Here is a 19,723-nt window from a genome sequence, read left to right as displayed (position 1 = left end):
ACAAAAAAAAAAAAAAAAAAAAAAGAGATAAAATAAGCATGTAATTTTTCATGATGGAAAATTTTGGTTTAAGTAATACACTTGAATTTTACAGAAATAATTTGATTGGCAAAGATTTTTAAATACTGATAATTCCCAGTGTCTGGAGAGGTTGTAGGAAAAAAGGCTTCTTCTCTATCACTATTATTTTTACCATAAACAGGTACAACTTCTATGGAAACCTGTTTTCCCTTCTTGCTAACACCTTCAATTCTTGATCTTTCTAACACATCCAGAAAACAAAATCCCAATTCTGAATCAGTTCTGTCGTCTGCTTTCTTTCTTTCTTTCTTTCTTTCTTTTTTTTGTATTTTTCTGAAGCTGGAAACGGGGAGAGATAGTCAGACAGACTCCCGCATGCGCCCGACCGGGATCCACCCGGCACGCCCACCAGGGGGTGACGCTCTGCCCACCAGGGGGCAATGTTCTGCTCCTCCGGGGCATCGCTCTGCCGCGACCAGAGCCACTCTAGCGCCTGGGGCAGAGGCCAAGGAGCCATCTCCAGCGCCCGGGCCATCTTTGCTTCAATGGAGCCTTGCTGCAGGAGGGGAAGAGAGAGACAGAGAGGAAGGAGAGAGGGAGGGGTGGAGAAGCAGATGGGCGCCTCTCCTGTGTGCCCTGGCCAGGAATCGATCCCGGGACTTTTGCACACCAGGCCAACACTCTATCACTGAGCCAACCGGCCAGGGCCCTGTCATCTGCTTTCTAAGGTTGCTAGCTTGGTTTGATGAACACTGACAAAGAAAATAACACAACTGTGCCAACTGATGTTGCTATAAAAATTAATGGTCTCCAACTTCAGCTGGACCCTCAAAGGCTGCTCAACAGTTCTGCAATGTCCCCAAGCCAGCTCCTTTTCATATTTCCTACAACAGATCATTCAAACCCTTATCTACACTTCTCTTCAAATTCTCTCTCCCACCATCTCACCTACTCTCGGCACACGTCCATTTCCTACTTGAGAGAGAAAATAAGAGGCTACTGGGCAGAATCTTTCTCAATGTGTTTTCCCAATTCCACAGGGACCTTATCTTATATCCCCTTCAACATACTGATCAGTTTTCCTTCTTCCTGTCACAGGCAAATTTCAGTTGCCACTTTCTCACTTCCCATTCATTCATATCCTCTGCAGTCTGGCTTCTGACTACAACACTTCACTGAAACAGCTCTTCTAACGACCATTTTCTTTGGCCTCCTATTCTCTTGGTTTCCAGGACACTGCTCTCTCCTTGTTTTCCTTCTTTCATTCTGGTCACTCCTCAGTATCCTCCACCTGATCCTTTAAATGTTGGAATTTGTTTATTCTATTCTAATCCTACATTCATTCTTAAGTAAACAGTGGTTTTTAACTTGAGTCACATCAACTTTGATAATATGATGAAGCTATGGTCTTTCTACCCAGAAAAACATACAGCTGTATTTTAATACTGCACCAGGGGGTTCAAATATGTACCCTAATCCCTATTTGAGCTCATTTACATATATGCTGGTAATTTGAAAAAAATCCCTATTTACAGTACAAACTTCTCTTCTGAGCTTGAACCTGTATATAGCTAACTAATTACTAAAAATCTTCACTCAAATGTCCTACCTCAATACAAAACACTTCCTCTCCAAAACCACTCCTTCTATATTTCCTATATTAGTTGATGGCACCATCAGCTGCCCAAGTCACAATTCTGAATGCCAAATGATTTGCCTGACCAGGAGGTGGTGCAGTGAATAGAGCATTGGCCTAGGACACTGAGGACCCAGGTTCAAAACCCCAAGGTCGCTGGCTTGAGCACAGGCTCATCTTGGCTTGGGCACGGGGTCGCTGGCTTGAGCGTGGGATCATAGACATGACTCCATGGTCGCTGGTTTGAGCCAAAAGGTCGCTGGCTTGAGCCCAAAGGTTGCTGGCTTGAGCAAGGGTCACTGGCTCACATATGAGAAAGCAATCAATGATCAACTAAGGTAACGCAACTATGAGTTGATGTTTCTCATCTCTCTCTCTTCCTGTCAGTCCCTGTCTGTACCTCCCTCTCTCTCTCTCTCTCTCTCTGTCTCTCTCTCTTGTGTGTGCTAAAAAAAATAGAGTAAAAAGATTTGCCCATCTTTCCAAAAATAGAAATTTATTTTGTTATTTACAAAAGTATTGTGTGCTGAATTTAAAAATTTAAATACCTAAGTACAAATAAAGTAAACATTATCATCAATCCCTTTAGTAATTCTACTCTATGGCAACAGCTGAGCTAAATAATGATTGATCCTGTTAGGTGGGGTATGTGATCTCTACTTCATCAGTCTCTGTGCTGAGCCCATTTCACTCAGTTATGTTTCCTCTCTGGCCTCTAGAGGATGTGAATTTGCAATACCTTCTGTATATACTGCTGAGTAATCTAGTTTTCAAAAATACATATAGAATATATTTTGATAATCTACCGTTTTGATAACTAAACTGTATTCCATCATAAAGATGACCATATGACCATAATTTATTTAACCAATTTCCTGTTGTTGGATATTCAGAATGCTCTCACATTTTTGCAATTATGAACACTTTTACATTTACAAATATATGTATATTTACACATGTGCCTTTGCAAACTTGTGTTGAGTATTCCCTGGAAGTGAAATTACTTAGACAAAGGGAGTGAACATTTACACTCTTCTAAAGAGTTTATACCAATTTGTTTTCACCAAGAGCATATGAGTATTTAGCATCACCTTGAATTTTCTCTGTCCTTTATCCATACCCCCAACTTTCAACTGCTTATGAAAATATCAATTCTACTTCCTCAGTACCTCTACAATCTGTCCCCGTCTTTCATTCTTATTGCTACTTACCTTAGTACAAGCCCTCAGTATTTTTAACTTGGATTGTTGTCAATAGTTTCTTTATTGGCCTCTATACCTCATTCTCCTTCAATACAGTCTTCAAATAGTTTCCAGAATGATCTTACTAAAATACCTGTAATGGCCCTTTCCTTTTAAAGGTTTAGTGTGACACACTATGCCTTTCATAATTTGATCCCATTTACCTTAAAAATTCACCTCCTACCACCAAAACTAGCTCCCTCTCTGCACCCCAGCCAAACTCAACTACTTGCACTTCCCTATCCAAGACACTCATCTACTTCTGCATTTGTTCTCTGCCTGGATCTTCCTCTCTACCCTTCTCTACTTGACTATCTGACTAGCACAGTAGGTGATCAATAAAGAACTGCCTACTGTAATCATCATCCTTCCAAATTCAACTCAAAAATCACCTCCTCTAGGAAGTTTTCTGCTTTTCCTACCAGCAGAAAACTTGAAAAACACACAAAAGATGAAAATAAAGATTAGCCTAACCCTTTATCTTAGAAATAATAACTATTATCACATTGGTATGTTTCCTTCCAACCTTTTTTCTATGTGTGTATATGGATATATATAAATATTTTTAAAAGTATAACTGACATGAAATAAAGTTTTGTGTTCTGATTTTCTCACTTAACATTGCAAGCATTTTTGCCATTAGTAATTCTTTTAAAAAGCTTTCAATCTTTACATAATAATCCATCATATAGATGCCACAATAACTCAACATTCCCTTTATATTAACCATTAGTATAATTCTCATTACTATAAATAACATGACCATAAACATCTTTGTCTCTATCTCTTATTAAGATAAATTATTGTTCTACTACCATGTGCTAAGCACTCAGGCATCATTTCATTTAATCCTGACAATAGCTCTCTGAGGAGGGTACCATTATTATTCCCATCTTAGAGACGGGAAAGCAAAGGCTAAGATACTCAAAGTCACACTGCTATTAAGCAGTGGGGCCAATACTCAAATTCAAGCCTGTATAAAGTCTGTTCCCTTAACTATTGTTAAATCTCTCTATGCTGCCAGAGTTTTTCATAAATGTTTTACAATATTATACCAACAATATAGCAATACGTGAAAGCATCGGCCTCACTAGCACTGAACTCTTCCATTCAAAAAAAAAAAAAATGAGCCTGACTTGTGGTGGCACAGTGGATAAAGCGTCAACCTGGAAACACTGAGGTTGCCGGTTCAAAACCCCGGGCTTGCCTGGTCAAGGCACATATGGGAGTTGATGCTTCCTGCTCCTCCCCCCTTCTCTCTCTCTCTCTCTCTCTCTCTCTCTCCCCTCTCTATAATGAATAAATAAAAAAATCTAAAAAAAACTGGAGCTTATCTAATGGCGAAAAAAAAGATGCCTTTTTGTTTCAATTTGCATTTCTTTAATTCCTAGGTACAACTGAATGCTTACATCCATTAGCTATTTAATTTCTGTCTTCTGTGATCTGTCCATCTGCCTCTGCTCATTTTTCAGTTAGCATCTTCTGGGTCTTTCTTACTGCCTTTCATAAGCTCCTCATATCTTAAGCCGGCCATCACCAGGCCAAGCAGCCTTTCTTAATACCCTTGCTTGTTTATCATTTGTTATAACCATTGTCAGACATCTGTGAGACTACCAACACTTCTATATCGCTGGGATTCTGGCAGATTAGCTTTAGGTGTTTTCAGGAGACAATAATGGGTAGATAACTGATCTGACAAAGGGCATATAATTTCCAATGAGCAATAAGAAGTGAATAAGGGAGAAAGTACATTCTTTTAACCCAACCCGCATGAAACGGAAATGCAGGCCATCTCCCACCCTTTCCTCCAGTAAAGTATATAGGTTCTAAGTCAAATAGAGTTCCCCAAACTTGCCCTGTTCTTTCATTTCTCCACGATGCTGACCATTCTGTTCTCCCTGCTGAGAATCCCCATTTCCTCATCTATCTTTCTAGCTGTCCTTCCTCCACCTCCTCCCTCCAAGTCTCTGTCCCTTCTATCTGGCAAACTTACAGCCATACTACTTGGGTTGCTGAATGTTGCCAGGGAAAAGCCCTACAACCACGTAGATTTTAAATTGAGACCTCAGTATGCTAGTCAATTCTCTCAAATGCCCTTAGCTCCCTCTTCTATTTCCCTTAATGAGTTACATGGTATCATCACCTTGCTGCTTCATTCCTTCAACATGCCCCCCACATCGGGTAAAGTAAAACTCTTAATTATGGTATTTGGCACATAGGCCCTCTATGATTTGGCTCCTGTGGAGCTCTCTACAGATAACCAGTCACTCACCAACACATACACTTAATACAACCCCAACAACATGTTCCCTACGCCCACAATGTAATTTCACGCCTGTGTGTCTTTATGTATTATTGTCCTCTCTGACTAGCAAACTCCATTGATCCCTTAGAACTCAGCTTAAGAAAACTCTTTTCCAGAAAGCTGCTTTTAATATCATTCTGATTTAGATGCCCTGTCTCTGTGTTTCTTTAGCACTCTGCATGCACCTAGCATAATATTTAAGTTCCTTAATTTTTCTTTTCTGTTTCCCCAACTAAACTATAACCAAGTTGGGGGCAGAGACGTTATCTAATTTGAGTTTCTATCTGTAGCATCTATCAGTGCCAACAACTATTAGGTGCTCAACCAATGTTTACTTAACAAGTGAGTCACTTAAAACCAAAATTTAGTAACTGGTTTAAGAAGTCTTCCCTAAGCTTTAGGTGAAGGCGCTACTTCCTCGTTTTTAGTGAACTTTGTATGTCCTTGTAACATAGCCATTGCCAAGCTGTACTTGAACTGCCTTCCCTTTCAATGGATTGTGGATTACATGAGGACAGTGATATATATATCTCTTTCCTATCAGTAGAATTAAGTAGCTAGCACAGAACCTGGCATATATTATTCAATCAGCTCATATACTGAGTAAAAACTCCATGCTCTAGAGAAGCTCACCATGGTCTATATGTCACACATTTATTTCCCTAAGCTCCATCTAAGGGCCTGGGGCATAGGTAAGTTTTCACAGCTCACAGAAAGTGGTGATGACTCCAAGTCCAAAGTACTACCCACTTGATTTTTATTCTCATCTCATTTTTCTGTGCTTTCCAAAGTTTAAAAAATAGTGTTCATTGCTTTATCATCAAAAAAACTTATGACCTGACCAGGCGGTGGCACAGTGAATAGAGCGTCGGACTGGGATGTGGAGGACCCAGGTTCGAGACCCCAAGGTCACCAGCTTGAGCACAGGCTCATCTGGTTTGAGCAAAGCTCACCAGCTTGAACCCAAGGTCGCTGGCTCGAGCAAGGGGTTACTCAGTCTGCTGTAGTCCCACGGTCAAGGCACATATGAGAAAGCAATCAATGAACAACTAAGGTGTCACAATGAAAAACTAATGATAGATGCTTCTCATCTCTCTCTGTTACTGTCTGTCTGTCCCCATTTATCCCTCTCTCTTACTCTCTCTCTGTCTCTGCAAAAAAAACAAAAACAAAAAAACCTTATGAACACACTTTACAGAACACACACACTAAAATATGTGCCTGCCTTGAAAAAACACAGAGTAAGCCCTGGCCAGTGAGCTCAGCCAGTTAAGAGCATCATCCCAAAACAAGGTTGTGGGTTTGATCCCCAGTCAGGGCACATATGGAGGCAGCTCAATGTTCCTGTACCTCTCTCTCAGGGGGAAAAAAAAGGCAGAGTAAGACACCTGATTGATTCAATTATCACTGCTCAAGGCTTTTTTGTGAACTTAAATTTTAATAATGCTAACTAATGGATGGAAAGAGAAAAACAAGGAGACATAACCTACCATTGTACTTAACACTGTTGGCCAGGATAAGGTTGACGTCATCTAGAAAGCTCTCTCGACTCTGATACTTGTGCTTGGAGATATTCTGTGATTAAAAGAATCAGGTACTCAGATACACATACAAAACTACTTAATTCCAAAAAGACATCTTAGATCAGATCACTCACCTTACGAATAGTCTCTAAATCCATTGGACTGACAATCACTTTGTAATAATCTGGAACAAACTTTTTATTAACTGGGTGATGAAATGGCCAAGACTAGTAAAAAGAAAGCATGAGAAATTAAATAAAAATCACTCTTTATACTGGAAATTCTCAACCTTCATTGTGTCACAGATATTCTTAAGACTCTGACAAAAGCTATAGAACCTTTCCCCAGAGAGACACATAATCACACAAAACTCTGCATGTAGTTTAAGGGGTTGACATAATCCTTTAAGGGTTCCTATGCCCTGATAGAATAAAAACCTGTGCTCCACATTCACAATGAAAATTTCTCATTCCCTAGTCCCATCCAGAACTTTTATAGCATTACCCATATACAACACATGACTAAAACATAAAAGGAAACTTAGTGCAGGATTCGTAGGCAGAATCCTTACAATAAAATGGCACACAAGATCAACATGGCAGGCCCTGGCTGGCTGACTCAGTGGATAGAGCGTCAGCCCAGTGGGCAGACATCCCAGGTTCAATCCCCAGTCAGGGCACACATGAGATGTGACCATCTGCTTCTCCTCCCTTCCCTCTCCCCCTTCTCTCTCTTCCATTCTCACTGCCAGTGGCTCGATTGGTTCGAGCATCAGCCCCGAGCACCGAGGATAGCTCAGTTGGTCCAAGCATCAGCCTCAGGTGCTGAGGATAGCTAGGTTGATTCGAGCATCAGCCCCAGATGTTGGTTGCAGGGTGGATCCCAGTTGGATCCTGGCTGGGGCACATGCAAGATTCTGTCTATCTCCCCTCCTCTCACTTAAAAAAAAAAAATCAATGACAGCCCTGTCATAAAGTTGCAAAAAACAAAAATTAAAAAAAAAAAGACAAGAAACAGTAGGCAATTATCAAACTGTCATTTTTCAAGAAGCAACTCTAAATCCAAAGCATCCCATTAGCTGGCATACTATCTTCTCTCCAGGGCTGTTCAGGATTATTCAAATACTGAATGTAAACAACAGGAAGAAAGAAATCTCTCTACATCCATAGATTCCTGGCCTCTTTGATTTCAATGATAATACACATGTAGAGCAAAAAAGTAATTTTTAGATTAATAACCAATCCTGAATTGACAACCACCACCCTCTAGACTCCCTGACATACATGCACATGCACACGCTACTGCCCTTTCCTTTCCCCTGTACCGTCTTCATAATATTTCTATTTAGCACAGAGACCACTTACATCTGGAACTGCCATCATTTTCTGGGTGACAATATTGTCGAGAATAAAAGAAAATGCCACTTGGTCGTCATCATCCAACAAGGGATTGATAGCTTTCTCTAAACGAGCCAATTTGTCTTCTTTCTGACATGAAAAAAGCAAAACAAAGGCAGGTTTCCCTGAGGTGTGATCACCACAGGTAATTTGAATAATTTAAGGTTTAGCTGTCTATTGCCCTTGCTCCAAAAAGTCTAACTATAAATTGTCAATTGTTCAGTTCCAGGCAAAAAGTCTAGATAAAGGATATTGCAGTGAAAGGATTTAAAGAAGTACCAACTTTAATAAAAATTTATTTTAAAAAATGTACTAACCAACATTTTTAGGTTTTCTGTATTCTATTCTTGTAGATCACCAAAAATACATCCCTGGGCATCAAAACCTTATCTTCCATAACAGAACTACCATCACCAAGTTAGGTGTTAATATCATTCTGCTTTTGCTGTAAAACTATTGCTGAAAATGCTGAACACATTATTGTTGATTAGTGATTTTTGTCTAAGAGAACCTAGTCCAATATATTCATTTCAGACTCTTCTAGGAAAAAGTTTATGTATCAATTGCTCTACATCCTCACCAACACTCAGCATTGTCAGTCTTTTTTTTTTTTAAGTCTTTTTAAATTTCAGCCTTTCAGGTGGGTATGTAGTATTTTCTAATCATGGTTTAAATTTGCATTTCCCCAATGATCAATCAAGTTGAGAATCTTCTCATGTTTACTAGCCATTTGATTATCTTCTTTCACAAAGTGTCTAGTTCAATATTAACATCATTATCATCATTGCATTTTTATAAGCTTACCAGGTACAATATTTTTTTGGTAAAAAATCAAATATAGACCATCTTATTTTTTAAACTGAATTTTTAGAAAGAGGAGGGAGAAGTATCAACTCATGTAGTTGCTTCTTGTATGTGCTCTGACTGGGAAATCCCAGGGCTTCGAACTGGTGACCGCAGCATTCCAGGTCAATGTTCCATCCACTGGGCCACCATAGGCCAAGCTAGCTAGATTAGCTTTTAAAAATTAAAATTCCTCCCTGCCGCCTGACCAGTGATGGTACAGTGGATAGAGCACTGACCTGGAAAGCTGAGGTCTCAGGTTCAAAATCCCAAAGTTGCTGGCTTGAAGCCCAAGGTCACTAGCTTGAGCCCAAAGTTGCTGGCTTGAGCAAGGGGTCACTAGCTCAGCTGGAGAGCCCCTAGTTAAGGCATATATGAGAAAGCAATCAATGAACAACTAAAGTGATACAACTATGAGTTGATGCTTCTTGTCTCCCTCCCTTCTTGTCTGTGTATATGTCTCTCACTCTTTATCTCTCTCTCTCTCTCTCTCTCTCTCTCTCTCACACACACACACACACACACACACACACACACACACACACACATTTCCCTGCCAATACAGTCTCTCAGCTCCAGATGACTTTTAATCCTAGCTCTATTTAATAATCATGATGCCCAGGACAAGTCATTTTCTTCCACGGACCTCAGTTTTTCCATCTATATAAGGAAGGAATTGTACTATATCATCATTTCTAAGGTCCCTTCCAGATGCTAACATACCAAACATCTGCTACTCTTATATTTCTCTCCTCTTCCTTCTATTACATTCCTTACTCTCTCAACCCCGCTACCCACCAGCTTCTCATTCCACTGCCTTTATCATTTTAAATATCTCACCTCTTTGAGTTTTTCGTCACAGAGATCCAGCATGGATTGAGAGATCTGGGTCAATGAGTGCTTCGGCCCTAAATTATAGAGCAATAAGAAGAGATGGAACTGTTAAAAACAGGAGGCAAGAGCTACCAATACTTCACCAGCACTTTTGCCACATTTAGTTAAGCACCAAGTATGGGCCAGGTACCAGCTTAGCTGCTGGATTACACAGATACACCAGGATTATCTCCCTTTTTAGTGCCTAACAAATAATAGCTACATAATGAATAAATAAACTAATTATAACCCTCCTTATCTGTGTATATCCACACATAGCAGGTCTATTGTTGATACCACTGCCTTTAATACCTTGAAAATAATACTATGAATAGGGAATGACAATTTGTTTAAGGATGGCTGAGGAAATCAATATATGATTTTAAATCTTTCCATACTTAGCATATAGAATTTGACTTCAATTCTTGTTTACAGAACTCATGGTTTGTGATGTCCTCCCAACATACAGCTAATCCAAAGCCTTTTTCATAAAAGAATCCCTAGCCCTAGCCACATGGCTTGGTTGGTTGGAGCATCATTCTGAAGCACAGGGGTTGCAAGTTCGATCCCCGGCCAGGGCATACACAGGAACAGCTTGATGTTCCTGTCTCTCTCTCCCTCTTCCTTTCTAAAATCAGTAACATTAAAAATAATCCTCATCCTACCTCAGACTATTACTTTAGTTTCCCAAAATCTTTTTTATTTTATTTTATTTTATTTATTTATTTATTTATTTATTTATTTATTTACAGAGACAAAGAGAGAGTCAGAGAGAGGGATAGACAGGGACAGACAGACAGGAACGGAGAGGTGAGAAGCATCAACCATTTAGTTTTTTGTTGCACGTTGCGACACCTTAGTTGTTCATTGATTGCTTTCTCATATGTGCTTTGACCGGGGGCCTTCAGCAGAAGGAGTAACTCTTGCTGGAGCCAGCGACCTTGGGTCCAAGCTGGTGAGCTTTTTTGCTCAAGCCAGATGAGCCTGCGCTCAAGCTGGTGACCTCGGGGTCTCGAACCTGGGTCCTTCCGCATCCCAGTCCAAGGCTCTATTCACTGCGCCACTGCCTGGTCAGGCAGTTTCCCAAAATCTTAACAAGAGCTTTAGAAAATCCTCAAACCATTTCCTACACTCCATGCTGCTGGCTGCCCTAATTTAAGCTCACCAAGATAGTTAAAATATTGTCATCTAGACAGTAATTCTTACTCCCTCCTATCAGTACGTTTTTTGCATATCTTCCTCTGTCTATTCTTTCATGCAAGTGTTCCCCAGAGACTAAAGCTCAGCTCTTTTCTTGATCTCTAATTAATTTAGCATTCACTTGTTTATTCATTCAACAAATGTTTGACATGTTCAATGATGAGAATAATAGGAAAATAAGACCTAGTTCCTATCTTAGACAGTTCTTGGTTTAGTCAAAGAAAATGACATGCAATAAATTATTGTAAGACAAATATTAAGTGCTCAAGTGTCTATGGATGAAATAATACTATGTCTGTAAATACAGACTAAACAAAATAAACAAGATCAGCCCTATGCTAGTGACTGCTGAGCTGGATGAATAGGTGTACAGCTAGTGCTCGACTTACGACCACGATTGGTTCCGACCAGTCGTAACACGATTTGGTCCTAAGTTGAGTAGGCTATATGTACAGTACTGTGAAATGATGTTATAAAAATCTTTAAATCATATTTTATCATAATTTTCTTTCATTATTATATATCATAATTTTCTTTGTTCATTTTTATGCCATTTGTATCATCTCTACACCATTTTGTTTCTTATTTTTACATTCGTCAGGTTTAAGTAAAACACTGCATTACCAGTACAACTGGTTTAATATTTGCAAAGACAATTTCCTCTTGGTAGACATCTTGGGAGGGTTTGATGAAAAATATCCAAGACACAAAACACAAATTGCTGTACCGAGTCTGGGATAACAGTTGAAATGGTGCACACGGAGATGGTAGTGCTGCCGGAAGCTGGTCCGCACAGTTGTACGCCCTGCTGGGCAACGCTTGCACTGGCAGATGTGGAGCAGTCGTGGCTAGTGATTGTGGTCGTAAAGTCGAATGGTTGTAAGTTGATCAATATTTGTACTGAGATTTATTTACTCTCTTCTCCATTTCTGTATATACTTGACAATTTCCATAAGAAACTTTTAAGAATTGAGTGTAAATGTGAATAGAGTGATATACTGGTTGCTATAAACTATGGAGGGGTTGCATATGAAATATGTTGTAAGTTGTTTTATAACAATTAAGTCTGTATACTAAGGAGGAGTAGGGAAGGCTTGCTGTGACTGACATTTGCAGTGTCATTAATGAAGAAAAATCCATCAGGCAGACAGACAATAATACAGAAAAATACTCCAGAGGGAGGAATAATTGTGAAAAGACACAGAAATAAGCAAAATTCATGGAAATATACATAGCACATTTCACAGCAGGAACCAGAACTAGATTGATACAGTTGGTATACAGGTGTGTGTTGAGGAAAAACAGGAAATGAAATTTGGAAGGGCAGGAGGGGCCATATCACAAAAGTCTCATAAGAAATAGAAAGCCACTGAAGATTTAAGCTGGAGGATAATTTTTCAAATTTGTGTTTTAGAAAAATATATCCTGTCAGCAGTGTGAAGAATTAAGGCAAGTAGCAGAGGAAATATTTCAAAGCTGTTGCAAGAGGTCAAACAAGAGATGAGAAGGACTTCAACTAAGATAGGAGTGATGACAACTGAAAGGGAGAGACGTGTTCCAGCAAAGTTTAGAAGGTACAACTTATGGAACTTAGTGATCTAGGAGTGTGGGAAAGGGAGGGTAGAATCAAAAACGACTAACATTTCTAGATTGCATAGCTAGATGGATGGTAACGTTATCAATCTAAATAAGGTAATTGGAGAGCTTCCAGGAGCAATGAAAAATGGGTATGTTTGGCAAGCAACTGGAAACGTGAACATGGAGCTCAGAAGAGAGGTATGGGCGGGAGATACTGTAAGATCTCACTTATATATGGAACCTAAAAAACAACAACAAAATCATGGAAAAATAAATCTGATTTGTGATTACCAGAGGAAGGGGGAATTGGAGGAAGGTGGTCAAAAGGTACAAACTTCGAGTTATATGATAAATAACCACTAGGGATGTAAGGTAATATACATAATGACTATAGATAACACTGCTGTATGTATGACATATACATATACGTAAGGCTGTGAGAAAAATATAACTTTTAAATTTCTAATTTTCTACTAAGAGTTCCACCTAAATTAACCACAGATATCTCAAATTCCGTATTTTCAAAGTCAACTCTTTCCTTCCCATTTCTCTTACAATGTGGCTTTTAAGTATTTGTCCTTGCAGCTTGAATGACAGCCGGGCCTAACAAGTTTATTCTTCCCTTATACATGTCTGGCACTCTGAGAGGCCACGGAATACAAAGATGAATAAAATACAGTCTTTGCCTGACCAGGTGGTGGCGCAGTGGATAGAGCGTCGGACTGGGATGCCGAGGACCCAGGTTCAAGACCCTAAGGTCGCCAGCTTGAGCACAGGCTCATCTGGTTTGAGCAAAAGCTCACCAGCTTGGACTCAAGGTCATTTGCTTGAGCAAGGGGTTACTGGGTCTGCTGAAGGCCCATGGTCAAGGCACATTTAAGAAAGCAATCAATGAACAACTAAGGTGTTGCAATGCGCAACGAAAAACTAATGATTGATGCTTCTCATCTCTCTGTTCCTGTCTCTCTGTCCCTGTCTATGCCTCTCTCTGACTCTCTCTCCGTATCTGTAAAAAAAAAAAAAGATACAGTCTAAGGTCACAAAGTGGTGGAAGAATCAGATATATTTTATATAAATAATTATATATAGTAAAAGCTATAAAAGTTGATTTAACTATGCTAGGGGGCACAGAAGATCAAAAAATGGATACCTTGGACAATTTGAATAAGTCTTATAAAGAGATGACACATGCCTGACCTGTGGTGGCGCAGTGGATGGGGCGTCGATCTGGAGATGCTGAGGTTGCCGGTTCGAAGCCCTGGGCTTGCCTGGTCAAGGCACATGTGGGAGTTGATGCTTCCTGCTCCTCCCCCTCCTTCCTCTCTGTCTCTCTCTTCCCCTCCCGCAGGCAAGGCTCCATGGGAGCAAAGATGGCCCGAGCGCTGGGGATGGCTCTGTGGCCTCTGCCCCAGGCGCTAGAGTGGCTCTGGTCGCAACATGGCGACGCCCAGGATGGGCAGAGCATCGCCCCCTGGTGGGCAGAGCGTCGCCCCATGGTGGGCTTGCCGGGTGGATCCCAGTCGGGCGCATGCGGGAGTCTGTCTGACTGTCTCTCCCTGTTTCCAGCTTCAGAAAAATGCAAAAAAAAAAAAGAGATGACATGAATTGGTCTGGAAACATGAATGGAAATTTACCACTGAAAAGAAAGGGCCCTGGCCGGTTGGCTCAGGGGTAGAGCGTCGGCCTAGCGTGTGGAGGACCCAGGTTCGATTCCCAGCCAGGGCACACAGGAGAAGCGCCCATTTGCTTCTCCACCCCTCCGCCGCGCTTTCTTCTCTGTCTCTCTCTTCCCCTCCCGCAGCCAAGGCTCCATTGGAGCAAAGATGGCCCGGGCGCTGGGGATGGCTCTGTGGCCTCTGCCTCAGGCGCTAGAGTGGCTCTGGTCGCAACATGGCGACGCCCAGGATGGGCAGAGCATCGCCCCCTGGTGGGCAGAGCGTCGCCCTATGGTGGGCGTGCCAGGTGGATCCCGGTCAGGTGCATGCGGGAGTCTGTCTGACTGTCTCTCCCTGTTTCCAGCTTCAGAAAAATGAAAAAAAAAAAAAAGGAAGAAAGGGCATTCCAGATAGAGGGCATAGACTGTGGAAAGGTATATAAAAAATTGGCCTAGGATATTGAAATGTATAGCAGGAGTCTATAGTAGGAATGGGAGCCAGTCTTGGAGATGACACTTAAATAAGTGGCTCAGGCTTGCTTGTGAAAGGTCTTAAAATCTATGTACTACTACCGCCCCATGTTTACAGATGAGAAAACTGAGGAGGCTACGAGCAGTTCAGGAACTTGTCTAAGGTAACTCAATTAGTAAGAGGCAGAGCCATGACTCATGCTCTTATCTGTACTCTTTAATACCTACACTTATACACAAAGCTGTGCTCAAGGATACAATGAAAACCAGAAAACTTTATCCTTTACGTGCAGAAGCTGTATGGTTTTCTCACCTTTAAAGACTCAGAAAGGTTCCTTCCTTCTTGCCTTTCCAGCTTTTAAGCTAAGTGGATATATAACATCCCCTATAATAGATTTGCAGACCAAATCAAAGACTCACACACAGCAAATATGATCACAAACACATACTCGCACAGGTTCCACCCACACTGAATGTTTCTCCCTTCTTTTTACCTAGGCTCACTTCTTCCTCCCAGTATACCCCATAAAACTATTTCATTTCCAACAGACTCCAAATTCTCCAAAGGATACATTAAAAAGTTGTAATAAAAAGGTGCAATAGACCCTGGCCGGTTGGCTCAGCGGTAGAGCGTCGGCCTGGCGTGCGGGGGACCCAGGTTCAATTCCCGGCCGGACACATAGGAGAAGCGCCCATTTGCTTCTCCATCCCCCCCCTCCTTCCTCTGTCTCTCTCTTACCCTCCAGCAGCCAAGGCTCCATTGGAGCAAAGTTGGCCTGGGTGCTGGGGATGGCTCCTTGGCCTCTGCCCCAGACTCCAGAGTGGCTCTGGTTGTGGCAGAGCGACGCCCCAGAGGGGCAGAGCATCGCCCCCTGGTGGGCAGAGCTTCGCCCCTGGTGGGCGTGCCGGGTGGATCCCGGTCGGGCGCATGCGGGAATCTGTCTGACTGTCTCTCCCCATTTCCAGCTTCAGAAAAATACAAAAAAAAAAAAAAAAAAAAAAAAAAGTGCAATATATAGTTGACCCTTAATGATGTGGGTTTGAACTGTGAAGGTCAATTGAACAATCGCATATAAATGGACCTATGCAATTCAAACCCATGTTGTTCAAGGAACAGCTGCATATGAAACACTTAAAATGTATACTACCTGATTTTCATAACTCCAAAATGCATTTAACACATTTTAGAAACTTTTAATCAGTCCAATCTAGTTTGAATGTAGTAAGGGATAAACAAGAATCTGAAAGGTGACCTCTTCAGAGAACAGGTGATTCTTACCATTGTATGTTGCACTGTTCTTCACAATGAGCTCCAAATGCTCTCTGAACTCCTCCCGAGATGGATAGAGGCGTTTACGTACATTTTCACGGAGTGTCTGTAGATCCATTGGTCGAGTAATGATTTTGTAGTAGTCCTTTACAACCTTTCCATTGACCGGAGTGTGGAATGGGTACGTCTGTGCAAACAAGAGCCAACACCATCCATAAGTAAAGAACACTTGCCAGAGCCAATTCCTGAAGATTCTCTTATATCTTATCTGTTTACCTGGCCATCAACTCTCAAAGGACTCTTTCTAGACGGAGGTCTGTTTCCTCTACTAAACTGTTTAAAAAAAAGAAAACTGGCCCTGGCCAGTTGTCTTAGTGGATAGAGCATCAGACTAGGGTATGGATATCTTGAGTTTGATCCCCAGTCAGGGAACACAAGAGAAGCGACCATCTGGTTCTCTCCCTGCCCCTCTTCCCCTTCCTTCTCTCTCTCTTCCCCTCCTGCAGCCAGTGGCTCAACTGGTTTGAGTATCAGCCCCAGGCACTGAGGATAGACTGGTTGGTCTGAGTGCATCAGCCTCAGGTGCTAAAAATAGCTTAGCTGATTCGAGCATTGGCCCCAGACAGGGTTTGCCAGGTAGATCCTGGTCTGGGCACATGTGGGAGTCTGTGTCTTACTATTTCCCCTCCTCTCATTTAAAAACAAACAAACAAACAAACAAAACCCCCACAAAACTGAAAAACTACATCCCAAAGAATAAGGAGTTTCTCGTACCTAGGACTGTACTGCCTTCTCTGTGCAATCACAGACAGAAGAACCTTGTCACCCAAACTGTAAATATGAATATAATAAACTCACATTTGGAAGATCTCTCATGTCATTGATGATAGACTCCAAGATAGATGATAATGTCACCATGGGGTCTGTCCGGCGCCGGTGGATGGATTTATGAGGTCTCTAAAGAGAAACAAGAAATCAGAATATTTCTACAGATTAAAAATCAACACTGTCTAAAAATCAAACAACAAGAATACTTTCTAGCTAAATAACCATAATTTAGAAGTCTTATAATGAAAAGTAGACATAATTTTCAGGGCAAGGACAAAGCGAAAACCTAGGCTATGTCCAGAACCAATGGCTTAGGGCTAAGGCAATCAATGAGAATCTCATCTGATCAGAAAGCAGCAATGCAAATACTCACATTCAAATAGTCACAGTGAACAGTGGTTCCAACTCGCCGTTTCTTCTTGGGAGGAAGTTGCTGTTTAGGGAACTTCAGAACCAGAGATTTTCTGCGAACCTCATCTGCACTGTAATCAATAACATTTTCATAGCGTGCGGTCCCTATTTCTAGTTCCCCCCCAAAAAAGCAATTGCAGTAAAATAGTCCAAAGTACCTGAGCATGAGCCTGTACAACAACAACAAAAAAACAAAACCAACAGAAAAAAAAAAAAACACTAAAGGCCAGACTTTCACATTCTAAGGCTCAGATCACCATAGGATCTCTAAATTAATAAAGAATTAGGCAAGCCACAACTTCACAACTTCACCTCAATATTTAGACAACAAGGAAACTAGGCTAAAGGAATCATTAAGAATTTTTCTAGCTCCAACAATCTATTTTAGGGTTAAAAGGCTAGGAAACTTAATTTACTCAGAATAAAAAGAAGTTAAAAACTGGTTTGCAAAGAAGAAAAACACAAAACGAACAAAACTAGTTTGAAGGCCCTGGCCGGTTGGCTCAGTGGTAGAGCATTGGCCTGGCGTGCAGGAGTCCCGGGTTCGATTCCCAGCCAGGGCACACAGGAGAAGCGCCCATCTGCTTCTCCACCCCTCCCCCTCTCCTTCCTCTCTGTCTCTCTCTTCCCCTCCCGCAGCCAAGGCTCCACTGGAGCAGAGTTTGCCCGGCGCTGAGGATGGCTCTATGGCCTCTGCTTCAGGCGCTAGAATGGCTCTGGTAGCAACAGAGCAACGCCCCAGATGGGCAGAGCATCACCCCCTGGTGGGTGTGCCGGGTGGATCCCGGTCAGGCGCACGAGGGAGTCTGTCTGACCGCCTCCCTGTTTCCAACGTCAGAAAAATACAAAAAAAGCCCAAATAAACAAACAAAAACACCTAGTTTGAGTTTCCTTCAATCATTAAAAGCCCATCCACCTTCTTCCCTTCCACTCTACAGGATTAAGAGGACTACAGAAATGAGAAAATTTTCTGATGTGTTTCAAAACATAATGACTAGCCTGACCAGGTGGTGGCACAGTGGACAGAGCATCAGCCTAGGATATTGAGGACCCGGGTTCAAAACCCCAAGGTCGCCGGCTTGAGTGCAGACTCATAGATATGACCCCATGGTCACTGGCTTAAGCCCAAAGGTCTCTGGCTTAGGTGGAGCCCCCTGGTCAAGGCACATATACGAAAGCAATCAATGAACAACTAAGGTGCCACAATGAAAAATTGATACTTCTCATCTCTCTCCCTTCCTGTCTGTCTCTCTCTCTAAAAAAAACAAAACAAAAAAATGACTATTATAGATATTGATAAATCAACAAGGATAGAAAAAGATAACAAAACTTAAAAGAATCAGAAACAAGTGAATATAACTGAGTATCAAATTTTAAAAAAATACAAAAAATAATTCAAATATATTTTAAATATGATACCAACTGTACAACTTGAGTGGCATATAGTCCAAGGAAAACAAACTACAGAAAACAGGTTTGCTGTTGGTAGTGATCTTGGTATTTTAACTCTTAAACTATTTTGTAGTATCATAGGACAAAGCAAATGAATAAATATATTGATGTTGGGAACCAGGAAAAAGATACAAATACGAAATGGAGGGAGATGAAGAATCTGTAGATGCAATTTGAATTGGAGGTATCTCTACGAAGTTGTGATTTACAATACATTTATATTTACTAGTTCTGTCCAATAAGAGCCTAGAAGCAATGTCATCGGATAATGGTTTCTAAACACCATTACCCAAATGGAACCAGGATCCTTTAGAGAAATGGCTGATTCTACACCTGAGACAGGGGTATCTGAAGGACAGCCTAGAACATCTTGTGCCAGAAAGCAAAGTTCTCAAAGTTATATAGGCTCACTTCAAAATGACACAGGATCTGGTTTGAAGGGGTCAAATTTGGGACAATATGGGAATTAAAATTAATAATGAGGTTAAGTTAACAGAGGAAAGAAATTTTGGAATCCATAGTAGTACTCAAAAAGGGAAGGGAAGCTTTTCTTTATAAAATGCCATTTAACAGGGAAAGAATGTTAGAATTAGGTGGAAAAAAAACATTGTTTTGAAACCCCCAGTGTAATAACTGAATTAGGAAGTGATGATCAATGGATACTAAAACTATTGAGAGAACGACTGTTAAAGAACACTATATTCACCCACATATTAATTATAAACGGAAAAACATACCTTTATTATAAAGGAATCTGGGGATCATCATTTAAACAAGATGATTAAAATAGTAAGAAACCTGACATTATGAGCTTCCTGATATGGTATATTAAGTACATAATACTACCTATGTATAAAGTAATCTTGCCAAAGACACTTAATCTGAATATAATCAATGAGAAAACAACCAGACAAATCCAGAATGAGATCATTGGCCTGGACTCTTCAAAAAAAATCCAGTGTCATAAAAACCAAAAAAGTTGGGGAAAGTTCTAGATTACGAGAGACTCAAGATACTTAA

At 40.9% G+C, this 19,723-nt stretch overlaps 1 protein-coding gene across 6 annotated transcripts in view; it reads right to left on the bottom strand.

Annotated features, from left to right (window-relative positions):
* The window catches only part of TAF1 (TATA-box binding protein associated factor 1), an 83,623-nt gene that overhangs the window by 33,564 nt on the left and 30,336 nt on the right, over nucleotides 1-19,723 (bottom strand). For all 6 annotated transcript variants that reach the window (XM_066250588.1, XM_066250584.1, XM_066250589.1 and 3 more), the window contains 7 exons: nucleotides 17,214-17,322; nucleotides 16,871-16,969; nucleotides 16,022-16,199; nucleotides 9,807-9,874; nucleotides 8,091-8,213; nucleotides 6,861-6,953; nucleotides 6,694-6,778 (listed from right to left, as the gene is read on the bottom strand). In XM_066250588.1, coding sequence (XP_066106685.1) covers nucleotides 6,694-6,778; nucleotides 6,861-6,953; nucleotides 8,091-8,213; nucleotides 9,807-9,874; nucleotides 16,022-16,199; nucleotides 16,871-16,969; nucleotides 17,214-17,322 — 755 coding nt within the window. The remainder of the gene's footprint in view (nucleotides 1-6,693; nucleotides 6,779-6,860; nucleotides 6,954-8,090; nucleotides 8,214-9,806; nucleotides 9,875-16,021; nucleotides 16,200-16,870; nucleotides 16,970-17,213; nucleotides 17,323-19,723) is intronic.

Source organism: Saccopteryx bilineata, chromosome X, assembly GCF_036850765.1.
Source record: "Saccopteryx bilineata isolate mSacBil1 chromosome X, mSacBil1_pri_phased_curated, whole genome shotgun sequence".
NCBI lineage: Eukaryota > Metazoa > Chordata > Mammalia > Chiroptera > Emballonuridae > Saccopteryx > Saccopteryx bilineata.
The sequence above is the reverse complement of the archived record's forward strand: the minus strand, read 5'-3'. Positions and strand labels throughout refer to the sequence as shown.